At 31.5% G+C, this 20,694-nt stretch overlaps 2 protein-coding genes, 1 long non-coding RNA gene and 1 pseudogene across 3 annotated transcripts; 2 read left to right on the forward strand and 2 right to left on the reverse strand.

The window, feature by feature from the left end:
• Positions 1-3,737: 3,737 nt before the first annotated feature.
• Positions 3,738-6,425, reverse strand: LOC102662729 (uncharacterized). The gene is made up of 2 exons (XR_001386962.3): positions 5,209-6,425; positions 3,738-4,471 (listed from the first exon to the last, which is right to left on the reverse strand). It is a non-coding gene; the product is annotated as an uncharacterized lncRNA (long non-coding RNA).
• A 139-nt stretch (positions 6,426-6,564) lies between these two features.
• Positions 6,565-9,720, forward strand: LOC100780281 (serine carboxypeptidase-like 50; annotated as a pseudogene).
• Positions 9,721-10,591: 871 nt separating this feature from the next.
• On the reverse strand, positions 10,592-12,131 carry LOC100780822 (serine carboxypeptidase-like 50). The gene has a single exon (XM_014772750.3). The coding sequence runs from the start codon at positions 12,033-12,035 to the stop codon at positions 10,680-10,682; it is 1,356 nt and encodes a 451-aa protein (XP_014628236.2). The 5' UTR covers positions 12,036-12,131; the 3' UTR covers positions 10,592-10,679.
• Positions 12,132-16,965: 4,834 nt separating this feature from the next.
• Positions 16,966-18,485, forward strand: LOC100779573 (uncharacterized). Its single transcript, XM_003555950.3, has 2 exons — positions 16,966-17,464; positions 18,048-18,485. The coding sequence occupies exons 1-2, from the start codon at positions 17,086-17,088 to the stop codon at positions 18,161-18,163; spliced, it is 495 nt and encodes a 164-aa protein (XP_003555998.1). The 5' UTR covers positions 16,966-17,085; the 3' UTR covers positions 18,164-18,485.
• Positions 18,486-20,694: the final 2,209 nt, after the last annotated feature.

Genomic DNA, 20,694 nt, shown 5'->3' on the forward strand with positions numbered 1-20,694 from the left:
TTCTAACAACACAAGTCTCTATGTGGAGGATAGTTCAAAATGTGATTTTGCGAAGTGGGAATCAGAGATGAGTGAAAGTCATGACTTGCAAACGCATTTGAAACGGATGAGTGACTTCAGTGGCAACCTCAAAAAGATTTCAGTTATCAGTTCCAGTGGCAGAACCACGCTCTTATTCCTTCCCTTTACACCTTTGCGATTGCGGAGTATCTTCTCTCCTTTGTGAATGCACTCCTTTGCCATTACCATTGACTCTCTTCATTGTAGGGTGGTTCATTATTCTGCAGCGTAACTCAGATTTATAAGTAGGACATAAAAATAAGGCAAATCAAGTGGTTCACGGGTACTAGGGGTGCGCTGGATGTCATTTCAATCTTTGTTCGATTAGATTATTTTTATTTTTTATTTTTAATCTATTATCATAATTTACAATCTAGTGAATTTATGTAATTATTATGTTATATTATAATAAAAATAATCTTTATTTTTATTAATAGCTAAAAAACATATTTTTTTCTGCTTCTATTTGGTATTATTATAAAAAACATTATCAATATTTTTTATTATAATAATAATAATTTGTACATGATTTCATATTTAACATTAATTTTTAATAATACTGGTACTTTTTTTTATAATATGAAAAATAATATATACATTTTGATTACAAAATAAAAGAAATATCACAAATTATTTAGAAATTATTATTAATTATCACAATAAAAATCATATATCTACTATATATATATATATATATATTTATTATATGATCCAAATTTAATCATTTTATTCTTATATAAAATACATTTATCTCATATGATATTTCATATGATATGTTCTCTCACTATATATATTGTATTATATATTATTTATCTATCTGTATTATATATATTATATAAAATAATATTTTTTTTAACTGGGATGATGCCACACGACACTTAAATATTTATTTCCTCCAAATAGTTCAATGTAGATTTTATATTTACTTTATTTTATTTCTTATTGAATCTTAAATCAATTACAATATATAAAAATCATATAAATTAGATTATTTAAATATATATTTATTATATTTTAAAATTTTATATAATAGATATATAGATAATGTAAATTAATATGGTATCTTTTTTTATTCTATTTCTAATAGGATCTTAATTTATTGTCCAATACATTTCTAATAAAATGCACAAAAATAACTTCTTTTTTTTTAAAAAAATGAAAGTAAAAAAGAAACATGCAAGAAATCACTAAAGTAAAGGAGGTCCTACCTAAGGAACATTCTTAGTAATAATAATTGTTTGGATAATGTGTATATAAAATATAGGTTAAAATATAATTTTTGTCTCCTTATTTTCTTAAATATGTGCTTTTAGTTCTCCTAATTTTTAATAGAGACATTTTATTTCTTACTTTTAAAAAGTTCGTGATTTTAATTTCTTATGTTTGAATTAAAATATTTAGTCTTCCACTTTCAAAAACTCTGGAATTTTAATCCCTATGACCAATTTTAAACTTTAATTTTGGTATTATGTAAATATTGACAAACAACTATTTGTTTATTATACACATAAAAAATATTTTTTAAAATTTATTTAATTACTAATAAACTTAATTTATTAAAAAAACTAAAAAATACACGATCAATAAGTCTAAAATTAACCAAGAAACTAAAATCAAAGATTTTTAAAAAGTGTGAGATAAAATATCTCAATTAAAATTACAAATTTGGTAAAAGTGAAGGACTAAATATTTCAATTAAAAAATAAGAAGATTAAAATCATAAATTTAAAAAGTAAGAAGATGAAAATGACATTTTAACATGAAATATATTTAAATTTGAACTGAAAAATTAATAATTAAAAATTTAAATAATATAAAAATTACTATTATAAGTTATAAAATACAAATTAATCATCACTTAGTGAACTTGGGCCTCAGCTTATACTTTGGTTCAAGCCCAACATGAGACAGTCCTCCCCCTCTTTTTTTTCAGCCGGCCGTCATACCTATAAATAAATAAATTTTGCTCCTTCACTGCCCTAATGCAATGCAAGAAGCAGCCACTGGTGATTCTCTCTAGGGTTTTCATTCCCCCTTTTTAGCCACCTTGCATAATTTTTGTAGTTACATAAAATTTTCATATTTGTGTGTGTGTGTGTTTACTTGTTGATGATGATGAGGGCTGAGGCATATAGGGGAGAGCAGTGTTTAACTATGGCTCTGAAAAACCTGTAGGTGCTCTACAGGGTGCCCTGCCATTCAAGCCCTTCACATAAAAATATATGGCATCATAGTACGGATTTTGTGCTTTGTGGGAGGTTTTTGGATTTGAGATTTTGGTCCTGGGAATGGCCTTGCCTTCCTTTGCCCAATTTCACTCTTCCTTTCTTTCCCACTACTTTTCTCCACAAATCCGCCTCCAAACGCCATTACAATTACCATACAACCCCCAACGATTTTATTTTTGAGTTAAACCCTAAGTTATTTATTGGTATTAAGTGAATTTTAAAAATGTGTTTCTTTTGTTAAATTTTCTAATGAAGTGTAAGGATATTCTGCTGATTATCTTAAAATTTATCTGGACAATGACTTAAACCAAAGGGTATCTGGGTAGCTTTGACAATAGATACCCTGTGACTCTCCTCAGAAATCAAAATCACTCTCCTCAAAAATCAAAATCAGTCTATTTGGACCATATGTTTGCCAATGTTAGTGCTTGAGGTGAAATTTTGATCGTTAACTCAGATGCTATTACTTCAAGTTGGCTTTTGAAACATGATACTTAATTTTTTAAAATAGGAAAATAAAAATTGTGATGCCCAATTGATGGAATGTGCTTCAAGTTGGCTTTTGAAACATGATACTTAATTTTTTAAAATAGGAAAATAAAAATTGTGATGCCCAATTGATGGGATGTGCTTCATGGCATAGCTTTCACAAGTACTGTTAATTTGGAGAGGCTCAGATTTATTGGGATTTCTCATGTTGATCCAATCATCTACCCTGAAATTCCATTGTAAGTGAGTGTCCCCTCACAACCAAATGCTCCATCATATATTTCACATTGTCCATCACATCCCGAAGCAATGCAGCCTCAACAATTTTATTGCTTCGCTTGTATTTCATGACTATTTGTTTTTTTTGTATGATCATACTGGTGAGTGTTATGACATGATAGGATATTAACTTGTTAAGAAATAAGCCTTTTGATCTAGTTCACAACATGCTAACAATGGATAAGTGATAACTGATAAGTGAAGTAACAAACCTTTCAAAGTTCTACTAACTACTACTAATATATAGAATCTAGAATTTACTTTGATTTTATCATTTCTATTTCAACTTGCTATTCTTATCGAGTTGTTTTTTCAGATGAAAAAAAACTTAGAAACTTTTTGCACGTTTCTCGTAGTCAAGCTACTACTGCAGCTTCCGTAGAATAGAAGAATGTCAGAAAAATCCTTTTTAGTTTTGGCGATATTCTTATACAACATTTTTCTACAAGTAGAACAAAGAAAAGTCTGAAATAAAACCGGCGACACACTTGAAAGAAACGATAAAAAGTGAATTATAAAAAAACAGTGTGGAAAGTTTGTATAAAAACAACTTAATAACAAGTAAAAAATGTTGTTTGAAGAATTTTTTTGGGACATCGTAGGAGACACAGTATGGTGTTTCCACTGAGCTAGTCTTGTGATGTGGTAGAAGAGAGAAAATATATACACAAGGGGTGACAGTAAAAAAATGAGATGCTGATATTCAAAATTCTTATACAAATAACATAACTCAGCAAATTACAACTTCTATAATAATAAGCATGCATTTCACTTATGTAACATCATTGATAGAGTTCTGGTTTAGATAGTCTAGGCTTTGGAATAACAATTAATGATTTCATTTTCTTGACAACAGCACCAAATTTGCCTGAAAATTCAAGAATTTCACCACTAGGTAATCTCCACTCAAAAGAATGCAAGAAGGAAGCTAGCATAAACATCATCATCTTCTCAGCAAGAGGTAGCCCTGCACAGATTCTTCTTCCGGAACCAAAAGGAATATACTCAAATTTGTTGACCCCCGAGTAGTCCAACTTGCCAGCATCACTCAGAAACCTCTCCGGTCGAAATTCCAATGCATCTTTCCAAATGTCAGGGTCCCTGTGTATAGTCCACACATTTAATATTACTTGTGCACCCTTTGGAATGGTGTATCCACCAACAGTGCTAGTTTGACTCGGGCCACGGGGTATCAGAAAGGGGAGAGGAGGATGCAAACAAAGTGTTTCCTTTATGACAGCTTCTAAGCACTATAATTTGGACAACTGGGATTCTAATTCAATACAATTGTCCAATCCTACTACCTCATCCAACTCCTCTTGAACTCTCTTCATTGCCTCAGGATGCTGCAGCAACCTTGCTACCACCCATTCTAATGTTGTTGATGTGGTCTCGGTTCCACTCAGCACTATATCCTATATATATAAACAAGGCTATAATTTCACATACTTGGATTGGTGTCACAAGGTCCAGTACGAAATTTTACTTAACTAACTATATGCTCATATAAGGGGTTTGCTGAATGCTGATATACCCTCAATTGTCCCTGCCTCCTGTTACCATGATTGTGTTCATATAAAAGTGGCATGTGGGTAGGAATTTATTTCTCAATTACCTACTTTTTCAATTGAGTTTCTAGATTAATTTATATAGTATGTTTCCTACTATCATCGTACTTTTCTTTATATTATACAACTGAATGCTTTAAAGAATTATCACAATCTATTATAATATTTTATTTTCAGGTCTCACCAGTATAAGTGGCAATTTATGTATTCAAATGACTGAAAATGGGATTTGGATGCTCTTTGTGAGCTTGCATGATAAGTGATGAAATAAGTAGTTTGCAGAGGGAAATTCAATCTAAGAGAAACTTGGCATTGAAAATTTACTCGACTAAGGAATCTAAGGATATCCAAATCCCCCAAAGATGAAATCAAGGTTTTACACTAGGACTGCTATTTTGGTCGAAGATTTTTGGGATCTCCACAATCGTATTATGATTGCAATTGTGGTTGCATTTATCTTTAGTTTTTTGCAATATCAAGGATAGTGATGAAACCACAATTTAAAACCCTATATGAGATTTATGATAATTATGACCCGATTGATAATTTTGAACAATTTACAGAGGTTGAAGTAGGAAACATACTATGAGATGACCTTGATCTCGCTCATGGTCATTGATGCTGAATCACTATCACTCTTGGTAAGCTCCAACAGATATTGCAGGACATCTTTCTTCTTTGACTTACTTTCTCCCTTCCCTGTCACATTCATTCGCTTTTCGATGGCAGAATCAAAGAGCCTATCAATCCCGTGGGAGACATTTCTTGTTCTTCTCTCAATTCCTTGCAAATCTAAGCAGGCTAGCACGGGGTAAAGATCCGAAATATTCGGCTTCCCTAGTAACACCATAAGTTCTGACACAAATTCTCTAAACTTAGCCCCAATAGCATCCCCTTCTCCTTGCAAAGTCTCACCCCAAATCATACTCCTTATTGCATTTGTAGCTGTTAGAAAGGCCAATTCACCAACACTTATTTTACACCCTATTTTCTTCTCATAAACATCTTTAATTGATTTCATAACCTCCACCTTTCTATGGGAGAAAGAGTTACTGATGTTGGTGTTGCTGAGCATCTCACGCACCAATATCTTGCAAGCCTTCTTCCACCGCAGACCATGAGGCAAAGACGCTATCAACAGAGATGGGAGGGTCACGGTTGGTGAACACGGTGTCTTGGTCACACACTATCTCTTTCACCAGAGAGGGTGAGCTAACCACAATGAATTAATGTTTTTGTTCCCAACATGAGCTTGTAGATAGGACCATAAACTTGTGCAAGCTTGTGAAATTTGAGGTGGGGATTGGTTCCTAGGAAGGGAAGGTACCCAAGAAGTGGCAAGCCTAGTGGAACTGGAGGCAAAGGAGATGAAAAGGTGGCTTCATTGCTTGAATTCTTGAACCATCTTAGCAAGCATAGCACACTGATCAGTGTGACTAGAATGGTTAGAATTGGATGCAAGTTGGTGGAATCCCAACACCACAAATATGGCCATGTGACACAAAATGAACTCAACAGCATTTTGGATTATGCAGGGTGAACTACCTTGTGTTTCCTAGTTATTTTTGCTTAGTTAACCTGTGATTGAGTGATTGTAGATCTCATCATCTCAAGCTAGAACATTACTAGACCAAAAGTCAACACAGTACAACTCCAGAACAGAAGATCCAAGGAGCAGGTTTTGGATAGTTTCTTGCAGCCGTTAAATTGAATGGCCCATTATTAATAGTTAGGGTCTTAGACTCTTAGATTGTACGTTCATGGCCCACTATACGCATAATTTAATGAAAAATTAGTCTTTAAAGTTTGTAATTTAATATCAAATTGATCATAAAAAAATATAACTTACTATCATAATTCTTGAACATTACAATTTAATGATAAAATTATATCACAGATTTAATGAAGTGAATATTTATCATCTTTCATGTAACTAAATTTGAATTTTTCATTAATCAATTGTTAGCACTTCAGATATTAGGAATTTGATTATTTATCCAAAAAATAAAAATAAAAAACCCCTGGCTGTAACTTGTTTTTAGCCATCCATTGCTATCAATAAGCTAAAACGGTCAAACACTGATCTAAACAATGCACGCTCACACGCAAAGACCTCCCTTCCCTTCCAAGGGGTTAACAACCTCTTTCAGGTTCACCCTTAAGACCCTTCTATTCCTCTGCTTCTGTTTCTTCCATTTGCCACTCTCAACTTCATCAGAACCAACCCATTCATTCCCCAAAGAAGCCTTCCCCGCCAAACATGGTTACCTTCCAATCAGCCCCACTTCCACTTCTTCAATTTTCTACGCTTTCTATGAAGCCCAAAACTCAACTTTACCTCTTTCCCAAGCCACACTTCTCATATGGCTCCAAGGTGGCCCTGGCTGCTCCTCCATGATTGGAAACTTGTACGAACTTGGACCCTGGCGTGTCACTGAATCACTCACCATTCAACCCAACCCTGGCACTTGGAATAGAATCTTTGGTCTTCTTTTTCATGATAGTCCCATTGGAACTGGCTTCAGTGTGGCCTCAACCCCACAAGAGATCCCAAAGGATCAAAACACCGTTGCAAAACATCTTTTTGCTGCTACAACAAGCTTTCTTCAGCTTGATCCTGTTTTCAAGAATAGCCCTATTTATATTACTGGTGAAAGCTATGCTGGGAAGTATGTGCCTGCTATTGGGTATTACATATTGGAGAAAAATGCAAACTTGAAGGTTTCTGAAAGAGTGAATTTGGCTGGTGTGGCTATTGGGGATGGTTTAACTGACCCTGAAACTCAAGTGGCTACTCATGCTCTGAATGCTTATTATGTTGGATTGATCAATGAGAGGCAAAAGCATGAGTTGACTCAAATGAGGAATTGGAGTGAAGCAACTGATGCAAGAAACAAAGTCTTGAGAATGTTGCAAAACATGACAGGGTTGGCTACTTTGTATGACTATACAACGAAGGTTCCTTATGAGGATGATTTGGTTGAAAATTCTTGAACATTGCTGAGGTGAAGAAGGCCTTGGGGGTGAATGAATTGTTTGTGTATGAGATATGCAGCGATATTGTTGGGGCTACATTGCATGCTGATGTGATGAAGAGTGTGAAATATATGGTGGATTACTTGGTGAGAAGGAGCAAGGTGTTGTGATATCAAGGGCAACTTGATTTGAGGATTGGTGTGATCATGTGATGCAAGTAGAGGCTTGTTGAAGACAATGAAATGGGAAGGGATTGTGGAGTTTCTGAATGCTGAAAGGAAGATATGGAAGGTTAATGGAGAGCTTGCAGGGTACGTACAAAATTGGAAGTCTCTAACCAATGTAGTGTTTTGGGAGCTGGGCATCTTTGCCTGCTGATCAGCATGTTAATTCTCTAGCAATGATAGAAGATTGGGTTTTGGAGAGGGGTTTGTTTAAAAACATGCTGCAGGAAAATGTATCCAGAGACTCTACATATGTTGTGTAACAATTCAGAGCTATTCTTCTTGGCATTAAGCTTGCTTGGTCGAGAGGGTATAGGAGGATTAGAGTAGATTCGGACTCTCCTGTGGCTATTAATCTGGTGACAAAAGGTTGTTGCATGCTTCACCCTTATTTCAACCATGTAAAGGAGATTCATGCAGTCCATTCCTATGAGGGTGATGTTACTTGGAGCCATATTCTTCGAGAAGCTAATCAAGTTGCGAAGCAAGTTGTTATAGCTTTGGTTCCGTTTCAAGTTTTTAATTTCCCCCTAGGTGTACTGTCAATGTGTTGAGAGCTCATATTGCTCACGTTAGTTTCCCCAGAGGGTTCTAGGCTTTTAGCCTTTTTAATTCACCAAAAAAATGTATTTTAAGAACCACTAGAAGACACAATGAAGTCCACAGCATCCTGAATTCCCCAGGGGGAATTACCTTCCTTGTGTTTGCTAGTTTTTTTTTTTGCTTAATTAACCTATGATTGACTGATTGCAGATTTCATCATGTCAACTTAGAAAGTTACTTGAACTTTACCATGCATCAAAGAAGTGAAGTGCCAATCCAAAAGTCAACACAGGACAAACCCAGAAAAAGAAGATCCAAGTAGAATGCGGTGGTCATAGATCCAGATAGTTGCAGTTGTTAAATTGCGGGGACCTTGACCAGTGTGATCCACTGTCCCCGCAATTTAACATGAAGCACCTTGATAGATGCATAGTGGATCACATTTTTCTGATGATGGGGGAAACAAAACAAGAGAAAGCAAACAGAAACAACTCTAGGACCTCAAGGATGAGAATCCCATTACATCGGCTGAGAAAATATTAAACAAAGCTGCTGGACAATGATGTAAAAGCTGCAAATCATGGGTTGAGGCCGAGTCTTGTTTTGCAAGCCAATCTGCAGTGAAGTTTCCTTCTCGGTAGACATGTTGAAAAGAGAGCTCCCAAGCCAAAGTTATTAAATGGTGAATCTTGATGATCAAACCACTGTAAAGATGATAAGGATTATCATTCTTCAAAACGAGATCAATAGCCATTTGAGAGTCGGATTCACAAATAATCTTATGAATGTCATGATGCCAAGCAGTTTTAAGCCTTTAAGAATGCCGAATAATTCTGCATGAAGAGAAGTAGAAGTTCCAGAAGAACCTGTGTAACCAATGATCCATCTCCCTAGAGAATCACAGGTAACCAATGATCACATTTATTTACCATTAGATATATTATTAATTAATTTAATGATTTAGATTATAAATTTTTAAAAATTGTTAAAAAGATCTTTCCTTAATCCTTAGTTCCTTTACCTCACATGCTTCACACTTTAACAGCACATATACCAGTACCACACGCTCCTCTGCTCCCCTCGAACAAAACATTCTCAGCAAACCCAAAACTCTCAGGTGCAAGATTCACACCTTAGAAAGGACTCATCTTTTCATTTTGTCAAAGTGAAGATGGAATTCCGTACTGGAGCATGGAGCACTGCTCCATCATGTTGCAAATTGAGAGGCGATTGTAATACTTATAAGAGGAATATATTTATTTTCTTATATAGATCTCAAGAGTGCAAACACTTATTAACATCCTTTGTTTTCCTGTATCCTTTTCTTCTTATTAATCATATCACTTTAACACATTTATTTATTTTTTCTTTATTTTCTCTTATATTTCTTTCCCACTCCTCTTCACTTTAGAGAAGCCAAATCTAACATATCCGCTTAATATTTTCCTATATATAATGAGTTTCTTATATAATTGGCAAACTAAAGATTCCCTTACACCAACTACATATATATTTAATCAAAGTAAGTTAAATTTCAAATTTAGAGTAGTTGATACATGATCTAATTAATAGATTTAACTTGCACCGAAATGTGGAATATATTGACTCTCCTACACTCATCTATGACATCTGTGTAGTTGCAGATTCAAAATTGCATTTGGAACCCAGGTTGTTAGAAAAGTTACACAATCTTGCCATTAGGACCTAGTTTAGCTATATATGTTGTACATGAAATTGGCAAACTGTGAAGCATGCAAGGGAATTGAGAGCTTTTTTTGAACTTTTTAGAAGTCTGTAGACAGAGAGAGGAAGAGAGATCAAGTTATTCTAAGAGTAACTCTTTTAAAGTTATTTTCCATTCTCACCATTTATTTTCTAGAGATCTAATGATTATAATAGGTAGCTAATCTTAATTATTCGATTTCAAGGAAATGAATGATGAGAATGAGGAGTAACTCTTTGAAAGTTACTCTTGAGTAACTTGATCACTCTTTACATATTTTTAGTCATGAATATCTCTGTGACTATTGTGGATTCATTTTCTGCTGCAATATATGCCACAACGCCTGTTAAGATTTGTGAGTGTATATAAGTTTCTAGGGAGCTAGCTATGGTGGCTTTTCCTTATATATTTCATTCAACTTCAGAAAAAAAAAAAATTCCTTATCATGTATAATAAAATCAAATTTGCGAAAGAAAAAAATTAAACCTGCTCACAAAGTGCTTAACAATACAAGTTTCACATCGATTCCTTAACCATGAATACAGCTTTACACTAACAAATTTCATTTAACCAATGATTAATCTCGGCCTTACAAAACAAATACAGACTCACTTGATACATGTCTCTTATGCGCATTTTCAAACACTCCCCTTTCCAAAACCCAATCTTCTATCATTGCTTGAGAATTAAGAGGTTGATCAGTAGGCAAAAGATGCCCAGCACCCAAAACCACAACATTGGTGAGAGACTTCCAATTTTGAACATACCCTGCAAGCTCTCCATTAACTGTCCATATCTTCCTTTCAGCATTCACAAACTCCACAATCCCTTCCCACTTCATTGTCTTCACCCAAACCTCTGTTTGAACCACACCATCCCTCAAATCATGTTGCCCTTGATATAACAACACCTTGCTCCTTCTCACCAAGTAATCCACCATATATTTCACACTCTTCATCACATCAGCATGCAATGCAGCCCCAACAACATCGCTGCATATCTCATACACAAACGATTCATTCACCCCCAAGGCCTTCTTCACCTCAGCAATGTTCAAGAATTTTTCAACCAAATCATCCTCATAAGGAGCCTTCCTTGTATAGTCATACAAAGTAGCCAACCCTGTCATGTTTTGCAACATTCTCAAGACTTTGTTTCTTGCATCAGTTGCTTCACTCCAATTCCTCATTTGAGTCAACCGAACCGCTTCCAATTGAGCGTTCTCCAACTCATGCTTTTGCCTCTCATTGATCAATCCAACATAATAAGCATTCAGAGCATGAGTAGCCACTTGAGTTTTAGGGTCAGTTAAGCCATCCCCAATAGTCACACCAGCCAAATTCACTCTTTCAGAAACCTTCAAGTTTGCATTTTTCTCCAATATGTAATACCCAATAGCAGGCACATACTTCCCAGCATAGCTTTCACCAGTAATATAAATAGGGCGATTCTTGAAAACAGGATCAAGCTGAAGAAAGCTTGTTATAGCAGCAAAAAGGTGTTTTGCAACGCCGTTTTGATCAGTTGGAATTTCTTGTCTCGTTGAGGCCACACTGAAGCCAGTTCCAATGGGACTATCAAGAAAAAGAAGGCCAAAGATTCTATTCCAAGCACCAGGGTTGGGTTGAAGGGTGAGTGATTCCGTGACGCGCCACGGTCCAAGTTCGTACAAGTTTCCAATCATGGAGGAGCAGCCAGGGCCACCTTGGAGCCATATGAGAAGTGGGGTTTGTGAGAGTGGTAAAGTTGAGTTCTGGGCTTCATAGAAAGCGTAGAAAATGGAAGAAGTTGAAGTGGGGCTTATTGGAAGGTAACCATGTTTGTTGGGGAGGGCTTCTTTGGGGAATGAAGGATTTGATTCTGATGAAGTTGAGAGTGGGAAGTGAAAGGAACAGAAGCAGAGGAATAGAAGGGTCTTAAGGGTGAAAGAGATGATGGATGCCATGGATTGGTGCAGAGTAGTGTTTGACCGTGAGAGCTTGTATATTAAATTTAATAGCTTTTTTTTTTTGACAATGTTAAATTTAATAGCTAGCTACGGATGGTTAATGAAATAAAAATACTGAACATGTTACACGAGGGATTTTTTTATTTATTTATTTCTTAGGGTGTAAAAAAATCAGTTCGGATTCAATTAGACTATAACGGAATCTAAATTGAATTTATTTATTTTTGAACTAATTAAAAAAGAAAAATAAATATACTGTTTTATAAAACCAATTCGATTTATCCAATTATTTTTATAAAACCAGTTTGATAAACCAAATTGATTTTCACTTTAATATTTTTTATTAAAAATAAATAGTTTAAAAATCATTTCAAATTTATCTTACTTTTAGAATTAGTTTAAAATCACTTAAAAATAAGTTCAGAATCAATCTTTTAAAACCACTTTAATTTTAAATTGATTAATATAAAATCAAATCAATTAAAACAATTTAAAACCAATTTAATTTATTTTTTTTATTCAAATAATTTTTGTACGGCCCTAATTATTCTCCTCCTTCTGTTGGATACGTGAAAACTGGAAAGCATTTTTCTTTTCAAATCTCACAGTATTATTTTTCTCACTTATTTTTATGATTAGTGTTAGCAAAGTTCATACTTTTAACCAAGGGTGTCATTGTTACCCGCAACTTTTCCTTCTTTTTTCTTATTTTTAATCATATAATAATCTTATATCTTTAATAATTTGTTATTATAAAAATTAATAAATTTATCATAATAATAATTTTTATTGGATGGCAATATAATGTTTTTTTTTACTCTTTCAATGCATAAATTATTTGCTCATACATAACATATATTTCATCCATTTTACTTTTGCTATATTTGATAAAATTAGATGAAAGATTAACTGAAAGTTGAAAGACTAGTTTATACGTTAAAACTTAATGAGAAGCTACTAAAAAATTTTATCAAACCAAATGAATTTTTCAATTAGTAAAAAAAATTAAAAAATCAATTACACATTAAACATTTTTTTTCCATGGAGTACGGGAGTAGTTATTATTGTATTATAAATAAGGAAAATGTCTAACTATTTAGAAAAATAAAGAATATATTAGGAAGTTAAATAAAATATTTTATGAAATTCAAAATATTAATTTTATTTCTTAATATTTGTGTCCAAACCTTAAACGTCATAAAAAATGGAACACAATGAGTAATAATATATAAAATATATATAATAGTCATGCTAAGTAAGTGATAGAAATCAAAAAATAGGTATGACAACTAGATAAGTGGGAGGCGGATTTGATCTTCCCATCCCCGCAAAAAGCATGATAGATTTGGATTTGATTTTATAAATGATGAAGACAAAAAAGTGTAACTCAACTCTATTCTTATTTGATTTTATTAGGTTTAAAAAATCACACGTGAAACTCATGTTACACTTTTCTAAAATTTATTTGTTCATATATATTTTAAATAAATCATAGATTAAATTATTAGTTATATTTTAATTCAACCAATATTTATAAAAAACTATTAAAGAATCAATACGAGAAGAATATTTAAGAATTAAATTATAATTTTATTTCAATGTATAATTTTTTACTCTCTTATTTAATTAGTATTATAATTATATTATTATATAGTTAATTATTAAAATAATTATTCTATATTTAAATGTTTATAAAAATAAAAATTACATAATTATAATATGTATATATATATATATATTAAAGGAATTATATATAAATGTATAATTATATTATAAATAATTAAAAATATATGCATAATAGGGTGGATATGAGGCACGGAATAACCCAAACTCATCCCACTTTCCTAAGTTGAGTAAAACCCAAACTTGATCAAAGTAGGTTTTTTCCATTAAAATTGGGACGAGATTGAATGGATACCCACCTGTTTGATTTTCTATTTTGTCATGCCTATCAAGAAAAGCCTCCAAGAAGAGAAGAAAGATCTAAGAGGAAGAAGCTTTTAATTGGGCTAAAAGAAATTGTTAAATAAAGAGCTTAGAGGGACGACCTCATTATTATGATTAGGGTGTAAATACCAATAAGAGAATGAGTAAAGAGTTAAAAGAAAAATTTAGAGCTTATCAACACATTATGTTCAAGCCTAAAATGGAAGAAGAGAGTCCATGATGGTGCACATGAAAATTGACCGCCAAATAATGCACCAACATGGGCTTAGAACCTAATATTTGTTTCATTTTGTTTATTTGTTTTTGGACCAATTTTATTAGTAATAAATGGATTGATTTGATGCTAAGTTTCGAGCCCAGGATTTCTATAAGAATGTAGTTCCTATCATTTTGGGAGTTGAATAATATTTGAGGTTTATTTCATTGTGAGTGTGAGTAGAGTAGTGATTGATTTTTTGGTTCCTAGATTAGAACCTTATTTTGAATTTTATCAAAGTTTTTCATACCTTTGTAGTGATTTCTTGCTTGACTTATTAGAGTGTGGTGCCTTCCTTTCCTTTTCTTGTCTATGTCATTTTTTTTTTTCTATTTCTTATTTCAATCATTTTATTCATGTTAGCACCATTAATATAATTTTTTATTGTTTTGTGCTAAAATTCTTCTTCTACCCTGTCTCTTATCTTATTTTGTCTCAATTCTTGTTACAAGACAACTAACTCAAGAAAGATTTGTAAAACAATATATGACTTCTATTGAATATCATAATAAGATTTTGAAAGTAATTATTACAAATGATAATGAAAAAGAACAATGAAGATGGAAGTGCACAAATATGATTTAAAGAGTAATGAAGATGGGTGTAAAAAATATGTTTTAAAGAATGAAAAATGAGTAAAAATTAGGATTAATAATTTTTTGGTAGCATAAGCAAAATCAGGGGATAAGATAATAATGAAGATGAGGTAAAAATAGAATTTATATATATATATATATATATATATATATATATATATATATATATATATATATATATATATATATGATATTTCGATAATAAAAAATATATGAAGAAAGATGAGGTGTAATTATTAATTAGGAAAGTGTAAATATCAAAAGCTTGTTTGTTCCCATGCATTGTGAGTTAACTTGAACCCTTAAAGAATATTAACATTATAATTTTACAAATTTGCAAATACTAAAAAAAATTACTTAATAATTTAAAATTTAATTATGCAATTAATAATATTTATAATTACTTAATTAATAGTAGATTTTTTAATTAATAATTGAAACTTAAAAAAATAAATTACTTAACGAGATTATATTTTGTTTTATTTTTTAATATTAATATATTACTTAATATAAATTTCTTATAGTAATATTATTTATTCACTACCTATTCTATCATAGGTCAACCACCATTAAACCATCAAAACTTAAATCATAATATTGTCTATGTCTGATACACCTCAAATACAAAATAAGATAACGTATATATTATCTAAAAAATCATCTAGTACACATCAAATATTGTATAATATGGTAGCGTTTTTCAGAATTTTTCTTAGGCTTTTTTTAATCTATTTCAAGCTATCCTTTTTTATCTTTATTTCTGAAATAAATTTTAATATTTTAAAAGAATTTATCAATAATTAAAAATAACCTTTTATCTTAAATCTAAAATATAAAGTACGCGTTAAAAATATTTATTTATTATAAATTTTAATTAAAATATAATTTATATATTAAAATAAATATTTATTATAAATTTTAATTGCATAAAATAAACCTTCATTATGTACATTATCCCCACTAAAATACTAATTTTCTATGAATTTGTTTGTGTTTAAATTTAAACAAATAAAATTATCATTATTTCTATTTTGTTTTATATATTGCCATCTTAATTGACACCTGTCACATCCTATTTGGTACTATCTAAATATCTAAATAGGGTGATAATTCAGTTGGTTCACAATTCACTTATCAAAATATCTCAGATCTATATAGAGTACAGACTGTTTGTTGATTAAAAATATAAAATATAAAACACTTTCCTTTACAGAGCAGATTATTTGGCAAAGTCGAGTTCTCTTTTATTCTAAACACGGCAATGAACAACTGTAATTTTCTTTTTGAATTGCCCTGAATTTGGACAACTAAAGGTTAAATTCAAGTAACTCAATCCGAATAAAATCACTTTCACCAAATTTGAATGCCACTATGTTCCTAAATATTTGAATACGAAATTCCAAGTACCCGAGTCTACAAATCAAGACTAATGACTCCCTACAAATTCTTCTTTATTTCAGTGTCATGTACACTTGAAATTTGATAATAAGTTTAAATAATTCTTTTTGATTCCTATAATTATAATAACTTTATTTTTTTTTATTTTTACATTTTAAATTTGAAGTATCTTATTTTAGTTTTTATAATCATATTTTTAATTTTTAATTATTATTATTTAAAATAATCTAATAACCTTATTACATTCAAAATCTTTAAAATTACTACAAGGTGAAAAACCGCTAAAAAAGATAATTTAAAACTATAAAAATCGAAAATAGATATTTTAAATTATAAAATTAAGAAAATTAGTAATATTTACCAAAAGATAATTAATGCTTTATTATCAATTTAGTTCTTAATTTATTTTAAATAATTCAATTTAGTTTCCAAATTTTTAAAAGTTTCAATTTAATTTAAATTTAAGGAACAAACTGATTATTTTTTTTTTATAAATTTAAGAATCAAATTAAAATTGTAAAAGATTAAGTATAAAATTGATTTATTTTTAAGAATTTGAGGAGTAAATTGAATCTTTTAAAAATTTAAGAATTAAATTATATAATCTGAAGATTAAATTAATAATTAAGGTGAATGTTTTTTTGAAGAAATTAAGCTGAATAATTAAACCCTGATAGTAAAATAAAAACAAATAAGCGTCAGGTAACAATAAAATAAAACACAGGCCGCCAACTATAATTACATAACAAGATCACCACACACACTTATTCTGAGTAATCACAAACACAACTAAGAAGCCAATCCAAACGAATCTGCGGTGATCCAAAGAACCTCCACTCCCCACCATCACATGTCACGTCGCCCCCACGCAGCGCCGCCGCCGCCGCCGCGGTCACTCCACAAGCAACAGTCGTGGTCGCCGGACATGCTCCGCGACGAGGCGTGGCAGCGGCGGAAGGACAACAACCACCCCGTGAACCGCCGCCAGCACCGGCTGAGCAAGAGCCTCTCGGAGGACGACTTGGACGAACTGAAGGCGTGCTTCGAGCTCGGGTTCGGGTTCGATTCGCCCGAAATCGACCCGAAACTGTCGAACACAATCCCCGCTTTGGAGTTGTACCATGCCGTTAACAAACAGTACAACCACCACAGCTTGTCTAGGTCATCTTCTTCGTCTTCCCTTGTCTCCGACAGCGACACTACTAGCCCCACCACTATTTTCAATCCAGGTAGTTCTTGTTCAATAATTCAATTTTTTTTTAATTGATTTTAGATTTTGTTGTTAATTCAATAAGATTTCAAATATTGGTCACAGTCGCGTTGCTGGGTTTGTTGATATTGCGATTAATCGCCGAAAAGTGGCCGATACGATCTTAATTACGGTCGCATACAGTTAAAATTTTTTGTTGTGACTTCAATCACGGTTGCGGACCATTTTTCAAAGCCTTGATCACGTATTTCATCAGCGTTGTGCCAGTTAAAATTATGGATTTTTTCTATGACCACTTACTTAGGATAAAACATTTATACAAATTTGATTGTATGATTAAATTATTAAGTTTATTTTAAGTTTGGTGTTGTCAATTTGATTAAATTTTGAGAGCATGTGGTAAGTCTTCGCTGACAGCCTTAACATTCTACTGGCGCTTTGTGCTGTAGAATTAGACATGTCTTCTTATTCTATTATTTTCTCTCAGAATTTTTTTTTGTAAGAAATTGATAATATGATTAAATTATTAGGTTTACTTTAAGATTGGTGTTACTGTTGTCATTTTGATTGAATTTTGAGTGAATGTGGTTATTATTGTGAAGGGGATGATTTGGCTGCGAAGAAGACTCGTTTGAAGCAATGGGCACAGGTGGTTGCTTGTTCGGTGTGGGAATCTTCTTCATCTTCGTGTTCAAACCCTTCCGACCAAGTTAATTAACAGTTTTTGAATACCTCGGACATGTACCTGAAGCCCGCAGGAACAAGACCAGTGTGAATTAAATTGGACTCTAATTTGTTCATAGATGATAGTCTTTGGTGGTTTCTTCTGAGTTTTTTTTTTCTTAAGATTTATTATTTATATATTTCGAAATGTGTTGTTTACCAATGCAATATATATGTAGCTGTGTACATTTCCGGACTCAAACATCGGTTGTGTTAATTTGAGTTCTTTTGCAAGTGGCTAGATGTCCGAGGGGGCTGAATTTAGGTTGATTGACTGGTTGGTGATTCTTTTCAATACAATTAACGTTGATGTTTTTTATTGTTCATGTAATTCATATTTTGTCTTGGATTTTTTTTTTTTTTGGATGTTTGGTAGATATTCACGCAAGTCACTAACCTATTAATCGGTTGCGTTAAAAACAAGAGAAAGGAAAATACAAAATAGGGAAAAGAAAAATAGAAAAAACATTTTTCTTTTCCTTTTCCTTTTCTTTTTTACTCATTTGGAATAAATTTCTCATATGAAAAGAGAAGTAAGGGAAAAAAAGAGAGAAGTATTTTGAAAGTATTGAAAGCTTTTAAAGTTTTTAAGACATTAATTAGATGTATTTAATTTTAATACTTTCCCTTTTATTTAATGTTTTCTTCGTAAATCATAAAATATGAAGATTTGAAGGAGTATAAAATATTACTCCTGCGCTTAATCTTTTTTGTTTTGAGATAACTCTTGGCTTAGTCTACTCCTTTATTGAATGTAGCTATAAAATGTCAAATATTGTCAAGTTATGATTGAATTTCAGTGAAATCCAACCTAATTGGATTAGACTCGTTTATTTATGTACAATATTATTCTTAATGAGTTTCAACATTCCCTTCCCCCAAATGTATTTTGGAACCCCTTGTGTTGCTTCCTTGGTCAAGTGACACTTCCCTCAATCATGGTTTAGACGCGATGCCAACAAAGGTAAGTGATGTTGGAGTGTGGTGTGGGGGTTAGGCTTAATCGGAGTGGGTGTTCCTAATAACGGATCCACAAATTTTTTTAGTGGAAATAAGAAATAGTTTATAATATTTTTACAAAATAAAAATATGGTAAGATTTTACAAAATACATGAAAAAAGAATAATTCAAAATATTTGAACTTCTACAAGTTACAATTGTTCTTTATGCATTTTCATTGAAAATGCTATGTGATTGTTTCATTCTCAATATTAAAATAAATATCAATCTATCTATATATGTAACATTAACAAAATAATCATTCAATCATTCATCTTCTCTCGTGATTGTGTACTATATTTTTCACAAAATTAGTTGCAGAAAAACATCTTAAATGATAAATTCTATCAATCCATTTCTTGCTTTATTTGGGAATTGAGATGAAATCATTCAAATGAAAACATGTAGTGTAAGTTAGTAAATGAATTGTTGTATTCTATTGAAATTAGAGGAGTTGAAGCATTAAAAATTAGGTTATTATTTTGGCCTCTATTTTTATAGGTTCAATTTGATCTCTTAATTTATATACATTAAATTCACTTTAGCCCCTTTATTTTTAAAATTTCTAATTAGGTTTTTATTTTTTTAAGTGAATTCAATTTGGTCTCATTTTTTTAAAATATCCGGAGATGATGGAAGAAAAATGAGACCAAATTGAACTAATTTTAAAAAAAATAAAAAAACCTAATTGAACATTTTAAAACTAAAAAGGCCAAATTGAACCTAAAAATTAAATTAGAGGACCAAAGTGGTAATTAAATCTAAAAATTAAAAGGATAAAATAGTAAAATTAGTATCAATTTATTCTCTTTTTTATTTCTTATATATATATATATATATATATATATATTACAAAAATTATCTTATAAGAACAATACCTATTTTTTATTACACATATATAAGCAAAAAGAAAAAAAAAATTAGTGGGTTGCCCCCACTAAACAATAAGTGGATTTGTCCTCGGGTGCCGGAACGTATTTGAAGATTTTCAAGTATATTATGGAATACCTATTCTGTAATATACTTAAAATCTGAAAATCTGCTATGAAACACATATTCTGTAATACAAAACTTTTGATTTTTGGCTTATGGAATAAGTATTTTAGAATAGATTTTGTTTGGAACACATTTGGAGATTTTGAAGTCTATTATGAAATATCTGTTTGGTAATACAATTGTAAATATGGAAATTTGCTACAAAACACCTATTATGTTGGCTTATGAAATAGATATTCCAGAACACATTTCAATCAAAACACATGTAGATTTTCATGTCTATTATGGAATACTCGTTCCATACATAATATATTTGTAGATTTGGAAATGTGATATAGAACACTTATTCCGTAATACAAAACTTTTGCTTTTTGACTTATGAAATAGATATTTTGGAACATATTTTAGATTTACAAGTGTATTACAAAATGTGTATTCCATAATAAACTTGTAAATCCCAAAACGTGTTTCAAAATACCTATTTTAGAACAATACTTTGCATTTTTCTTCCAAAATAGGTGCTCCAGAATT

This window comes from Glycine max, chromosome 20 (assembly GCF_000004515.6).
Source record: "Glycine max cultivar Williams 82 chromosome 20, Glycine_max_v4.0, whole genome shotgun sequence".
Taxonomy (NCBI): domain Eukaryota; kingdom Viridiplantae; phylum Streptophyta; class Magnoliopsida; order Fabales; family Fabaceae; genus Glycine; species Glycine max.